Source organism: Periplaneta americana, chromosome 6 (genome assembly GCF_040183065.1).
Source record: "Periplaneta americana isolate PAMFEO1 chromosome 6, P.americana_PAMFEO1_priV1, whole genome shotgun sequence".
Taxonomy (NCBI): Eukaryota; Metazoa; Arthropoda; class Insecta; order Blattodea; family Blattidae; genus Periplaneta; species Periplaneta americana.
The window spans coordinates 106041414-106057471 of record NC_091122.1 but is presented as its reverse complement, the minus strand read 5'-3'; the positions used below and the strand labels follow the sequence as shown (position 1 = coordinate 106057471).

The following is a 16058-nucleotide window of genomic DNA, read 5'->3' as shown; positions in this document are numbered from 1 at the left end:
AGAATTTTCATTATCGATTTGTTTCTGAAAACTGTGATGCTACTGAAATGATAATCAGTCCTTGAAACACACATTATCAACAGAAAATTGAAATGTGGCTAAAGGTAGACAGAGAAGCTCGGACAAGGCCTTCCACAACTTATTCTACAGAAAAATTTAGAACAGCTTCACAGCAATTACGAAAAGAACATATCTCTGAGAACAGCAGCATCCAAGTTCTCTAAGATAGTGATCTATATTAATAGAACATTTACGGAATACTGTATACTTTCAGTGTTTGTAACAATTTTGTAGACCTAAGAGTATGTACTGCAAGTGTCACATGAGTCCAATGCCGCAAAGTACTGCGATAATTTAGTAGCTCTGTAGCATTTTTACAGTTCGTTTTCAGTAATAGCACGTGAAAGGAAAATTATACAGAGTGATTCACGAGGAAAGATAAAAAATTTAGGATACTATATCTTAGGTCATTTGAATGAAAAAGTTCATATGAACATAGGTCCGTTTTCGAATGATGGCAGAGCTAGATGCATTTTTTTTTTGGTAAAATGTCTCGCCCCAAGGTGAATCAGATGTTACCATATGCTGCTGACATGAGACAAGGTCACCGATGAATGACGTAACATTGGAATCTGCATTGTGAGTGATGTAGATAACAGAAGAGAAACAAACCGGGTGGTGGAGCATTACAAATGTCACAACAAATACACTATCACTTATCGGTTCACAGCAGTTCAGTCAGCTACCTTCAGTACAGTAGTTATACAGGTACAGTTATCGGAAGTGTTAAGTTGTGTTTTTCAAGATGCCTTATGAATTTTTTACCGCAGAATATGCCAATATTGTGTATGTTTATGGTTTGTGCGATGGAAGTTCCTTGTGTGCCATGACTGAATATGAATGATGCTTTCCAAACAGAAGGGTACCATATCGAAGAGTATTTACTGTCTATGGGGTTGGATGAAAGACTTGGTATAGCAAAGGAACAGGGAAACGTGAGAGGCGCTAATCGACTGTATTTTGGATGCGGCATAAAAATAGCCACGTGCAACTTTCCCGAGCGATGAGCACGATTCACACCCGAGTGCAACAGTGCACTGAAGCAGGAGGTACCTTTGAAAATGTGCGAAAACATCGACCCCGACTTCTAGAATATTAGGTATGTATGCATACATGAATATAAACTTTAAATTTGTCCATTATCTGTCTCTAAATGCGAGTTGGTACAATGGAATCTCTGAAGTTTTTGTGAAATCACAGAGCCATATCTCCATAACCGTTCGAAAATGGACCTATATTCATATGAACTTTTTCACTCAGAATGACTTCAGAATTCACATTCTAAATTTTTTACCTTTCCTCGTGAATCACCCTGTATAATGGAGGAAAAATAAAAATTGTCCAAAGAGTTAAAAAGTAAAACTGAATACCTACATGTTTCGAATCATAGAAGGTACAATATGTGACTGGATGAAGGAAGAAGAGTTATATGTTATAGGTAGGGATGATATTTTTTTGTAATAGTGACATGCACGAAATTTTCTACAATTACTTTCTTTGTTACATTTACACTTCTACTGCAGGCACCTAACATACAATATTTAAGCAAAACAAATTCGCGAAATTTGGATTATCGTGTGCAACATGTTAATAACCATAAAACTACTAAATATGCACCTAAATTTTATTCAATATTGTTAACCATGTTGTGACTTGTTTTAGTCAATTTGTCAATCACTTGGTAACTCCAATATTTCTGTATTCTCTCTATGGATATTGTGTACACTCACTTTAACTATCCCCATGACTATTGAAAAAGAATTGATTTCTGTAGCTGACTGCAGAAGAGATTCAAGGATGTTGTATGTTACGCAACAGTTTGATGCCCCAACCTCAGAACAGGATTCTTAATCATATTCACCAAAGAGAAAGAAGAGGTACAAATGGCTAGACATCAATACACACACACGATGTTGGTAAAAATAAGTTCAGAGGCTATATTTTGATGCAAAAAGGTTTTGGGGGACTAATAGAGAACCACAATAAATTTGGATTGAATTGTGGTTCTCTACATTTAATTTGGACAGTGAATGCACAAACATTCTCACATTAGAAACTCTACATACAACATATCCATTAAGTAATTAACCATACATATACACAGATGGCTCCTGAGGAAGGAGCTGGAGCAAGTGGTACTTGTGAATTTTTTTTTCCTTCTATAAGAATGTGGCGAAAAATACCGCAAATTTTGATGGAGAAGATTATGCTATTTACACATCCCTTCAAAATGTATTTATTTGGATTCATCATTGCAAGAATATAGTCATATTAAGGGGACTCATACAAACAATAGTATTAACAAATCAACATAAAATGAAAAAAAAAATAAAAATAAATTAAAGAAATCTATTCAATGACTAAACAAATTCGTTTAAATAAAATCATAGTTCTTTAGTGAATTCCTGCACATTGTGGTATAAGCGGAAATGAGGGAGCCAGCATTCTAGCAAAGAAAGGCACTAAAATTTTAAACAAAATCAAAACTACAATTTTTCATATTATTCAATAAAACAAGTTATTAAAAATAACTGTAATGTCCAAATATTAAATACTATACAAAATTCACATTGGGAAAATGTACTAGAAAGACCATTTAATTCTTGACTTAACACGTAAATCTACTGTGGTCATGTTCAGATTCCTTACTGGTCATGATTGTCTTGGTAAACATTTACATAGAATTGGCATCCTGTCAACTCCAAATTGTAAATTATTTATTGTGTTCTCAACAAGAAGAAATGAATATGAACCATTTAACACACTGTGAAGCACTTCAACAAAATGAAAGTCTTACATCTACATACTGGGAAGCAAGAGAGAAAATAACTTTATTGTTACATCAAGAGGCAATAGATACCTACATTCTTCAATCTTTGGTGCAGTATGTCTTGCACCAGTTGAGTGCCTCAACCTCGGAACAGGATTCTTCATCATATTGGCCAAAAAGTTGCTTCAATTGGTTTATTTTACGACGCTTTATCAATTTTGATGGTTACCTAGTGCATGTGTGAAACAAAGGTGATAATGTCAGTGAAATGAGTCCAGGGTCTAGCACCGAAAGTTGCCCGGCATGTGCTCTTAATGGGTTGAGGGAAAACTCCAGAAAAAACCTCAGCCAGATAACTTGTCCCGACTAGGATTTGAATCTGGACCCACTCATTTCACAGTCAGACATGCTAACCATTACTCCACAGTTATAGTAGGCAGAGGTACAAATGACTAGATGTCAATATATGTGCCATTGGTAAAATAAAGCTATGCACAAGAAGCTGCATTTTAATGGAAAAGGGTTTTGGGGGACTAGTAGAGGACCACAATAAAATTGGAGTGAATTGTTTGCAGAAACTGTGGTTCCCTACATCTAATGTGGATAATGAGAGAGACTTTTCTGCATGCACAAAAATATTCAAATTCTTATGCAGACAATGTAGAAACTGTGTTTAGTTTATATTTTGACGATGCTGATGTAATATGTATAAGCAAGAAAAAACAAATTTTATATTATTAAAACGTAACATAATACATCTGACAACTTACTTCACGAAATACTCACAGAATTGACAACTTATTTCACAAAATACCCACCGAAATATTGGCAGGCTCAACACCAAAATCACTCATTTTATTTCACAAAAAAATACGATCTCTAATTACAGGCTTACAAAGGAAGAAAATCAGAAACAATATAGAAAATGATGAAAAAAAGACAGTGTTACTCAACTGAAAAACTCATACATACACCTACTGATGGAATGCTGAAACTAGACTTTTTTCGCAGAACAAAAGAATGCAAGAATATCTCTGGCTTGTGAAAGAAGCTCTTAAATTTTAGGCAATATTTATGCAAAATAAGTTTCTCGTCTATGATTTCCATCAAAGCAAATGCCAGAAATTTCTTTGAACTTTAAAATGTATCGAATACAGAAGCCTCTTTCTGAAAAATAGTCACATTAATAATATTTTACTTTATGACTGCTAAAATATTCTCTGATTTTATGTTCAACGTAAGTTTATGTTTCTAAAATACAAAATTAACGTATGTTAATGTATTTTGTTCTATTTTGTAAATCATCTCACGACCCCCCCCCCCCCCCCCAAGGAGTCACGACCCATTGGTCTAGAGCATTACAAATCACTTGGGCGTGTGACTACCTACACTGATTAAAAATAATATGAGCTTGATAGTTCTTCCTTTGAAATGCATCATCATGAATAACAGCACATACAGTACATACTAATCCAAAGGCATGAAGTCTACTCTTATGAGTTCTTACTAGTTGTTTTATGCATTCCAAGTGTTACATGCATGTCTTATGTGTTTCATTTAGTGTTTTTTTACATTATGTCTCATGTTTGTATGTGCATTCTGCACTTCACAATTTTATAACGATACCTTTAAATGCAAAGTCTGAAGTAATTTTAATCAAAGAATAACAGTTATCAAAATTATGCAAACAAGTTACCCAACAGCACAGTGTAAGACCCAACTAAACTAATGATTAGCAGAATACTGTGCTATAAACTTCATGAGCATTAGCACCATTACCAATATTTTAGGACAACTTTTCGTCTTCATCTTAGAAAAATGAATAACTATGATGCTTCAAGCTACATACTACCATTCTAAGTAAGGATATTGACAAACAGTGCAAACAAATATCAGTAATAATAAATTGGAAGAAAACTATAGAGAATTACAAGACAATGAGAACATTATAAAACTTGAGATACAATAGAAAATTGCATATTTTAGTGGAAGAGGTTCAAGTAGGAAGTTATGACTGCTCTTTGACAAAGATTATAGTATTTTTAAAAGGTCTACTACTACAATGAAATGTCGCTATTACGAATTTTTCAGAATAACGAAATAATTTTTTAGTCCCAGCCATTTTACTATTAATTTACATGTTAAAAATGTTGTTGTTTTCTAATGCCAGGCATTTGACAAAGTCATTTGACCTCTTCCACTCCAATATTTTTCAAAGATATTGTCATGGTTAGCCACTGACGCACAGATTTTGAGATGTTCTGAATCCATTTCTTGATTTCAGTTGCACAATGGACAGTTAGGAGACTGATATATTCCAATTCTATGCAGATGCTTGGCCAAACAGTCATGGCCTGTTGCCAATCTAAATGCAGCTACAGACAATTTGCGTGGTAAATCGGGAATCAACTGTAGATTATGATGCAGAGAGTTCCATTTTTTCCCTTGGGATTGTGTTATCAAATTTTGTTTGTTGAAGTCTAAGTATGTAGATTTAATAAATCTTTTCACAGAGGAATACGTAGATTTAGTAACAGGTCTGTAAGTAGCAGTGCTGCCCTTCTTTGCTAAAGCATCCGCATTCTCGTTTCCCAGGATTCCACAATGGGATGGTATCCATTGGAATACAATTCTTTTATTGAGTGATAATAATTGAGAGAGCATTTTATTTATTTCTGCTATTTGAGATGAAGGTGTGTGTCTAGAGACTATTGATAGAATAGCTGCTTTGGAGTCTGACAATATAACTGCATTTTTAAATTTATTGATGTGGCAGAGAAGATTCCTGGGACTTTCAATTATTGCAGTGATTTCTCCATCAAAACTTGTTCCATATCCAAGAGATCTATAAAGTGAGAAGAGACAGCACGTAACACCTGCACCTGCACCTTGTTCCCTGGAGATCAAGGATCCATCGGTGTATAAATGAAGCCAATTTTGTGGAGGATACCTAATATTAATTGTCTCTAAAGACAATTGTTTCATTATTTCAGTGTTTACTTCTGATTTCAGTATTTCTTCTGTTAAATTTAGATTATACTCTATATTAATAGTGTTAAAGGGTTTGATTTAATTTATAAGTTTTCTTTTAAATTCGGGATGTTGATTTTCTGTTTTAATTCTTGAACCATGGATATGAAACTTTTTTGAGTTTTTAATCTACGGAGAGGACTGTATGAATGCCAATTGTTTCCTGGTAATCTGATAAGTTTTTCATATTGAATCAGTGCTTTTTCGTCTATTATCATTTTGATGCTGTTAATATTAGTGAGGAATCTCATAGAATCTATTGGAGTTGTTTTGATTCCACCAGTGATGAGCCTGAGAGCTTGGTTTTGAACACGTTCTATTTCGTTTATGAAAGGTGAAGTAATTAAAATTTCTCCGCAGTACGTCAGCACTGGCTGTATAAACATTTTGTATGTAGTGTTCAAAGTATTTCTAGAGCAACCCCATTTCTTTCCTGCTAGTCTTTTCAGAAGGGAGAATCTTTTACGAGCTTTTTCAGAAATATATTTCAAATGGTTGTTCCATGTTAACTTACTGTCGAAAATAACTCCAAGATATTTGGATTCATAAGTCCTAGGGAGGTGTTGGCCATTGTATTAGATATTGAATTCTCTTTCTTTTTTACCAAGTGAAAATATTTGGTAGTTACTTTTGTCTAAATTGAGTGTCATCAAATTTGATGTGTTCCATTCATGTAGTTGATTTAGAGCTTTAAGAGCAGAATTTTGAATTTTGTCTCTATGTCTGTGAGATCCGGAAGTCCACAAAACTATATCATCTGCAAATAGTGCTGTTTTCATGTTTGATTCCTCTAATAGGGAGGGTAAGTCATTTATATAAATATTGAATAAAGTTGTGCTGAGGACAGCGCCCTGAGGTAGACCTCGATATGTTTGTCTACAACTAGAAAGTGAGCTATTGAATTTAGTAGCAATGAATCTTTGACTAAGGAATTCTGATATCCATCTGAACATATTGCTGGAGATACCTAATTTCTGGAGTTTTAATAATAATTTATTTCTCCAAACAGAGTCATATACTAACTGAAAGTCAATAAATATTACCAAGGTATCTTCTTTCTTGTTAAAACTGTCTTTTATTTCTTGGCCGAGGCATATGACTTGTTCATTAGTAGAGTGTAGTTGTCGAAAGCCAGCTTGTCTTGGTGATAAAAGATTTTGAAATTCTAAATACCAAGTTGATCTGTTGGAGATCATTGACTCCATAGTTTTTGCTATCATGCTTAATAGTGCTATTGGTCGATAACTATTAACATCATGAGCAGGTTTCCCTTTTTTGTGAATTGGTACAATGATTGCTTTCTTCCAAGCTGCAGGAATTGAGGTGTTCCATGATAAATTGAAAATGGATAAAAGTACAGACTTGGCCTTTTCCCCCAAATGTTTAAAAAATTCGGAATGAATGTTGTCGGAACCAGGAGATTTCTTGGTTTTTAAATTTTGTATAGCTATGCTTAATTCTTTGGAAGTAAAATTTTGATGGAATATTTCAGGTTTTGTGATACTGTTTTTATTATATTTATGTAATTCTCTTTTGATAAATTTGTCAGTTTTTTTTATATTGGGATGTAATCTGTGAGAGTTTGAGTAGTGTTTATTAAATGCATTTGCTATATATGTTAAAAATGTTCAGAATAACATAATTCATCCAGCTACGAAAAAAATGTTACATTAACGAAATTAGGCCTAATATGCAGTTAAATATTACTTAAAATTTACAATGTTGGAACCATTCTTCTATAAGGTGGACATGCCGTTGAAGTCGACCAATGGCTAGATCGGCATTGCGATGTGTAGTGTATGCTAGTGTATCATATGCATATAAGGCTAACCTGGTGACGTCATTTTCTGGAAGATCTGAAGTATATGCACAATATAAGTAAGGGCCCAATACTGAGCCTTGCGGAACTCCTCCTTGAACTTTCTTTTGTCTTGATAAACAGCCGTCTTCCTTAACACAGAAACGTCTGTTCCGAAGAAAATCAGCAATTATATGAATCAGTGCATCAGGAACCTCTGATTGGATTAATTTATAAATTATACCAGTATGCCACACAGAGTCAAATGCACTTTTGACATCGAGAAATATTGCTACGGTAGTAGCTCTGTTGTTGAAACCGATAGTTGTTTGTTCAACAAGACGCAGCAGTTGGTGTGTTGTAGAGAGACCTTGTTGATATGCAGCCTGATAGGGTGGAATAAGGTTTGGTGCACTTTGTAGAAGTCTGGTCATAAGAATTCGTTCAAATACTTTGCCAAGGGCATTAATCAAACTTATTGGTCTGCGATTTGCTGGAACCTTTGGAGTTTTCTTTTGTTTGGGAATGGCAGTAATATATGCAAGTTTCCAAGCATCTGGAAAATATCGATGAGCTATACACTGATTGAAAAGCTTGGTAATATACATAAGTGCCTTTCTAGGTAAGTTTTTAAGTTCCATGTTGTTAATTTTATCAGGACCTGGTGCCTTTTTAGGTTTAAGGCGTTTAATAATGGTTTTGACTTCTGACGGGCTCGTTAAACAAATGTACTGGGATACGGGACATAGTAGGAATGTGCTGACAGTTTCCTCGACATGGCGATAATGTTCAACTAACCTGTCACATTCATTAGCAGGTTTAAATTGGTTCTCAAAACAATCGGCTATCAGTTCAGCTTTTTCACAAGACTTATAAACTGGGCCATCTTTGCCATGTAAAGGTTGATTTTTAGAGTAGGAATCATGTTTGGTTAACTGTTTGGTGATTGTCCAAATTTTATTTGACTGTCCTGCATCAGCAACATCTTTTTCAAATTTCGAAACTTTGATTTCTAGTGCCATTTTGTGCACTCTATTTTTCATAATGTTATATACGTTTTTGTCAATTTGTGATCTAGTTTTTTGCCAGCGCTTTCGAGCTCTCTGTTTAGCCAGTCTTAGTAGACGTAAATTCGAGTTTAGATGGAGATAACTTTGAATTGGTTCTTTCTCTAGTGAAGCATATTTTGCTGCTTTCAAAGTATTTTCAAAGATTTTAATTCCTGCATCAATGTCTTCTTTTGTTGTAATCAATGGATTAGCAGAAATTGATTGTGAAATATATCCCCGATAGGACGACCAATCCATGCTGCTTAAGAAAGCTTGAGGAAATAGCCTCTCAGTAGTTGCTCTTTCAATGATTAAAACAACAGGGTTATGATCAGAGGACAATTCTTGTAAAGTGTCTATAAACAGGGGTACAGTATTACATCTGAAAAGAAATCCATCAAGTACATCTGGTTTATGATTTGCATTTTGAGGGTAGAAAGTAGGTTTGTTAGGAGCTAAGATTTGAAAGCCGTACTTGTCAGCATGTTTTGAGAGTAAAAATAAATTCGAAAGAAAATAAAATAAATGAGTTATCACTACGCATCGGTCAACCCTGGTTGCAGTGAGTTTTCTGAATGCACTTCCGTAGACACGACTGCTATGGTTTGAATTTATATTTAAATGAAATTGTTTAATAAAATCGAACTTTCGAAGGCAGTTTGTCAGGGGAGTGAAAATGAGAGAGGAGTTTCCGGCAGCAAGACTGTGCAGTCCGTTGTTTTGTTGCCTGATCACCAGAAGTGCTAAATGTTTCAGTGGAATTTTCTGATTGGATGCTAGTTGGAAACACCATTGTATACGAGATATATCTAGTAGGCAACAGAAAGCACACAGAACAAGAAAAGAGACGAGAGCCTGATAACTATTTGAGACGTTTATATGTTTATGTTATTTAATTAAAAATATAAATGAAAATTTCATCATAACAACTAATATTTTAGTTATACTTGTTCTGTTGAAATTTTTATTTATTTTAATTAAATAACATAACACACACAAAAATAACAACATTCATTTTAACAATCTTTATAATTTAATCAACTAAACCACCAATATCACGCACAAATTTTCAAATGTTAAGCTTCACTGCCAGAACACCTTTTGTTCTCTGCTTCCCTGTCGTAACATGCGCCATGCACTTCTATTATTTTGTTGTTCTGTGCAGTTTGTTCTTAAACGTTGTTGAGGGAAGAAGTAAAGAAGCAGGTATGGCAAAAAAGCAGTTTTCGCTAGACAAGAAAAGAAAAATAATTGAAGAAGTAGATAAAGAAGAGAAGAAAAGCAAAGTATACCATATTGTAAAATATGCAAGAATAAATAAATTATTCAGTTGTCGAATATGCATAATTATCATTATGGTACCGATTCTTATTTGAAGTTGCAATATAATATAGATATACAGTATAATCTAACCCAGGTACAGCAGCTGTTATTCCATAATATGGGACACAATTTGTAGGCAAATTTAATCTATTTTCGGTTTAACGAAATTTCACTAAAATAATTACAGTATCCTCTCGAGTTCGTTATACTGGCATTTCACTGTACATAGTTATCAAATTAAATGTTATTCCTATTTTATTAGGAAAATTTGCATTCATTTAGAGAAAATCCCTAAACTTAACTGAAATGTCTGCCATTATACACAGTATGAAAAACATAACATTGTCATGTCTATCTAACAATCCTCAAACATAAATCAAAAGAACAGAAATATAATCTAAGTACAGTATACCTTATCCTATATTAGAGAAAAAATATACATAAATCACAGTAAATCCAAGCATTTTAGATTTCTGAATTACTTAACATTAACGATGCACTTTTATTCTTTACTGACAGTGTGCTGACATCGAGGTTCTTTGTTGAACCTAAAGACTGCACTACAAACTTGAACTATCTTCAGTACCTGAAAATATATTAAATTATGAATGTTTTGCTATCTTCATAAGAAAACAAGAAAAAACCACGTAAAAAGAGAGAGCATACAAAGAAGCCCATATTAAGACAAGAGCTGTATATTGGTGTCCATTAGCATGAAATGTATTTATTTTAACAAAATTAACCTATATAAATGTTGCAGCTCTAAAAGACTCTGTTTCCATAACAGCAACAGAAATACTACTGATCTAAAAATGCATTCATTTTACAAATGAATATTTTCCTTACTCACTTCAGGTTACAATCATTACACTGTAGAAGTCTGTCGAAGATTTCCTGATGTGAAACATTAAGAGGATTCAATTCTGAGACAAAAAAAATACGAACCTTTCCAGAGCTCTCTGACGCAGTTAATATCATGTTCTGGATACCCCTTACATTGAGTGGTCTTTTAACAGACTGCACGTCCTGGCTAACCCATGAAGTCGGCAGTTAATATTTTAACCACCAGTAGGCCTACGTAAAGGATTAAATAAACAATAATTCTGAGAATAATGTCCAGAGAGAAACGTCTATCCTACATAAATGGTAATGTAGATATCGTATTCAAAGATTTTAAATAATGATTAAATAAGTAGACTTTGTTAAAATATTTATCATTTTGAAGAAAAAGTAGAAAAGAATGAGCCATTCAGGATTAACTTTACTTTAGGAATTTGCAAAACTGGTGACGAATATGTGCTGGCATTCTGTTTTGGATGCGAAAAGAAGAAGTGAAGTCCTGGCCAAGATTGAAAATTTCAGTAGGAGGAGCAAGGGATAAACTGAAGAAAATATCATGAAAAAGTTTTTTAATGTGTTCTTTTATTGGACATCATTATTTTTTCTATAAAATTAGGGTGGAGAAAATACGCGATGTTTTACAAATTGAGAAAAAGTATTGGTAATCAGTGTAAAGAAAACTATGGTAGTACTGATTTTTTGGCAAGAAATATGATTAAAATCAATTTTATTAATCAAACACATGAAATTATTATACACAGCTCTTTCTTCGTGATTTCTTCCACCAAAATACACACAGAAGCGTGCGATTTTTCCTTTTGGGTTTGCCAGTACCGTATTAGTTTAGGTTATACAGAAAATTCTGTCTGCAGCTCTCACACCATTCTTTTCAGAGGAGAATGCCACATTAACTGAACTCCATAGTGTAACTTCTATTCTTACTCATGTTGTGAATGTAGGTAACAAACCGTACATCTTAAATCAACTATTATCATACACTGATCGCAGAACAACTATGAAGTACTGACTGAAGAGGAATTTCTTGTATTGAGTGGATGCCTGGGGTGGGGGTGAGGTTGGATATTCCCTTACAGTAGCATAGGGTGGTGGAATATGGAAGTAAAGTTATACTGTCATTTGCCTATAAGTTGATTGCCAGTGGAAGTGAGGCAAAAGTAGAGGGAAATTACCCAGTAAAATTAAAAAATTAATTTTATGTTTCCAAAACTGGAGAGGAGAAAAACAAACAATATATGCGTGTACATTTACATCAAAAGGGCAATGAATTATTTCCCATTACAATATACCATACTCCCTGTCCTTACATTCATGATTTCTTAGGATAGTGCACCTCGCCATGCATCTCACATCTCACCTCAGCAGAACAAAGTGAAGCAGTTCACCTCGTGACGCTTCTCGCCATTTAAAATGGTGAGAAAAATTCAATCAGCCAGTTAGTTCCTTTCAGTGAATACAACTTAATAAACATTAATATATGTGTTGTAAGAAACACACCAGACTTGGTGAATTGTATCACTTGTGTCAGCAGCCAAAGACATTTCTAGATAGGTCGTACGAATATTTAATGATGTCTCAGTCAACTTTCAATTATATCTCGACCCTAGCAGAATCTAAAATCCACATACATAAGCATCCATTTACTGCTGAAAAGAGGTTGGTAGTACCTCTCAGGTAACAATTATATCCAATAGGAATAATGTACTATAATTAAATTGTATTATTTATCATTAGCAAAAATATTCCACTTTTCATTTTCATAGTTTTCTGACCAAGGACAAGTCTTTCACTACAAACCCAGCATTTTCCTATTTTTCGCCTTTCTCTTGGTCTCCACATAAATTAAAAAATCTTAATGTTGTCTATCATCTGATACCTTCTTCTGTCCCGAACTTTTTTCCTGTTCACCATTCCTTTCAGTGCATCCTTATATTTCAAAACTCATAATTAACTCGAAAACCTTAAAGCAATGGAAACATTTTGAAAACAAATTTGAAATCAACGTGATGATTTCTATGAGAATCCGCAGTTTTAACAGACATACGGAAGTCCGCCAGGCACTCCTTTGTTTAACTCACTGAAAGTCGAAAACCAGTAAGGATTTTTAGTAGCAGTCACTTTTAAAAGTAATTTCCATTCTTTCTAAATATTTGTCTCGCTTTGGTCCCCCCCTCTAAAGTGAAAAATAAAAAAGTTTGTTGCTTATCAACTTTTGAGGGTGTCAATGCTTATTTTGAATGTACCCCACTTTTCAAATGTTAAACCCATCCCATGGACATGCACCGTCAGTTGTCTTGCTTAATCGGCCATTTACATAACATCCTGCAACATTAATAGCATGTGTCATGATTTCCATGTTTCTCCACATCTTTGATAATTTTATGTTTTTTCGAACATCACGTACAAAACATTCATCAAGCCAATACTTCTCTACAATGCGGAGGTATTAATTACAGCAAATAATTTCAACCTGAAGCGACTAATAACTGGTGCAGCAAAATCAACCCCAATCACGGCAATGCAAGCCCTAACCCAGAAGCCTCTAATATATCTCACTCTAGAGGAGCAGGCACTAAGACACCATGAAAAAATGCTACGGTTAACAACAACAAAATGGGAAAAAAGACTGTTACAACCAACCAAGTTGAAAACACAAACAAGTTTCCTGTCCAAAGTCACGGAAATAAAAACAGAATTGAATCTTCCTAAATCTAAAGAAAACATTTTAAGCAGAGAAAACCCTCTAACCTTCGAACCAATTAACATTCAACTAGATTTAGAAGAACCAGTTACAAAATCTGAAACTTCCAAACCTGTACTAAAAGCACTAGCATTAGAAGCTGTGAACAATAGATACCCACCAGAAGGATGGTTACATATCTACACAGATGGGTCTACTATCGATAACAACTCAGGATCAGGAATTGCGTGTGCGTTATTCTCATTTTATCAACCAGCAGGATATCATACAACAAATTTTAATGCGGAAATAATGGCTATTCATATCTCACTCCAACACCTACTATACAGAATAGATAAAGTTCAAAATGCTGTAATTCTCTCTGATTCTAAAGCAGCATTATATGCAATAAATTCATATAAAATGATGTCAATCCAAATTAAAGAATGTCACAAAATGATCCAACAACTTCAAAAACTACAGAAAAGAATTCAATTGCAATGGATACCTGCACATTGCGGAATTGCTGGAAATGAAACTGCTGACTTTCTTGCCAAAAAAGGATCCAATTTAATTCAGAATACAAATACAAGCCTACCTTTTACATCCATCAAAAGACTAATTAAAAATAAATATAAAATCAAGCAAAACCAAGCACTATGTACCAAAGCCAAACATAAAAAATGGAGCATTTTAATTAAAAAAAACAGAAATTATTCCAGAAATCCCACGTAAATCTGCAGTAGCAAAATTCAGACTGCTTACAGAACACGATTATTTGGCCAAACACTTGAATAAAATATGAATTTACAGAAATCCAAATTGCCCTCTATGCAACAAAGAAGAAGAAATGACTGAAGATCATCTACACACCTGTGAAGTTCTACCTGATAGACCCACCACAGAGAAATATTGGAGAGCAAGAACGCTAATGGCTTCGTTGCCAAAGCCCAGCATTAGATAACAACAACAACAGTTTTTCGCTGCAAGTAAAGGATTCCAATCTCATACGGTAGGTACTCGTTTCCAGAACTGAAAACATAAGACGCGCAAACTATACACTTATCACTTAAACTTGATTCTGACACATGTACTGCTAAATCCAAACTTGATTCTGACAAACATACTGCTAAATCCAAACGCCATTTAACAATGTTAACAATTGAAATACCTGTGCACGAAGATAATGGCATGTGCTACCACCTTAGTAGTTGCGTGGAAGGAAAATCAGGCAATGTTGTCAATTTCATTTTGAATAAGCCATGCACCCGTATTTTTTACTTGTATATTTCGGGAAAAAGTGAGTGGGATATTCGAGAAAATATGGTGTGTTTTGAAGTTTCTAGCTTCATAAAATGCAATGAAATTTTAAAAACAATATAACACATGTTCATACAATTGTTATATTGTTTTTTTTTTTTAATTTTATTCATTTTATGAATTTTAATGAACACTGCTGAAAATTGACCAAATTACGTATTTTATTTTTTAGCTTCAGTTTAGATTTTTCATCTGTCCATATATTATTCACTGCTGCGAAGTATTTCCTGTTGTTTTTTTCTTCACTTACTATCTCTGAGAGAACAGAGGAAACAAAACTTTCCCTTCAAAGTTTATTTCACAGAGTTTTTAGCATGATAAACTTAAAAGCAGGATTCTTAAAGGGATTTTAAGCTTTTACATGGACCGTGGGATAAGCAGCTGAAAAAAAAAGGAATATCCTGCAAAAAGCAGGACATCTGGTCACCCTATACAATGACTGTCTGTTTTGTTCTTACCATCAGTAGGAGCACCTTGGAGATTAATTTCAAAGGATCGGAACTTCCTTCGCTTTGGTGCAGGTGAATTGTTCTCCTTTGAGCTGCTACTTCGCTGCTGCTTGTCCTCTTGCTGCATGTCAGATGGGGGTGCTGTCCCAGGTGGAGCACCCCATCCTTCCTCAGGATCTTCAACTTCAGGGGCTATTGGCAAAAATTGTAGGGCTCCTATATCTTCTGTCTCCTCATCAGAACTACAGAATGCAGCCACTGGTTCTATTGTTGATACATCAACCTAAACATACAATGGTTTCCTTATTTAAGATGTCAACAAAAATTTATATCAATTAAAGATCATATCAAATTTGTCAAAAACTTAAAAATATAAGAATTGGTTCCAACAAGTCAAAAAAAAAAAAAAAAAAGTAATAAGCCACGTAAAATATTACGAAGGAAAAAAGATCTGGCAAATGGAGATTTTAAGAATAATTACACAAAAATCACTAAGGAATAAAATCAAAAGCGACATAATTAGGGATAAATGCAAAATTGAATCTATGAATTACTGGATAATGGATAGGAAAATTAAATGGAATGAACACAATCATTGTACAGAGGACACCAGATTAGTGAAGAGAATTAGAGATTGGAAACCAAACGGAAAGAGAAGCTTAGAATGCCCAAAACTGAGACAGAAAGATATGTTAACACAGCAATCATGAATGGATGCAAC

General features: G+C 34.1%; 1 protein-coding gene across 1 annotated transcript in view; it reads right to left on the bottom strand.

Annotated features, from left to right (window-relative positions):
• Positions 1–16058, bottom strand: part of Rbbp5 (retinoblastoma binding protein 5) — a 63201-nt gene that overhangs the window by 696 nt on the left and 46447 nt on the right. Inside the window, exon 10 of the mRNA XM_069828720.1 lies at positions 15347–15620. Coding sequence (XP_069684821.1) covers positions 15347–15620 — 274 coding nt within the window. The remainder of the gene's footprint in view (positions 1–15346; positions 15621–16058) is intronic.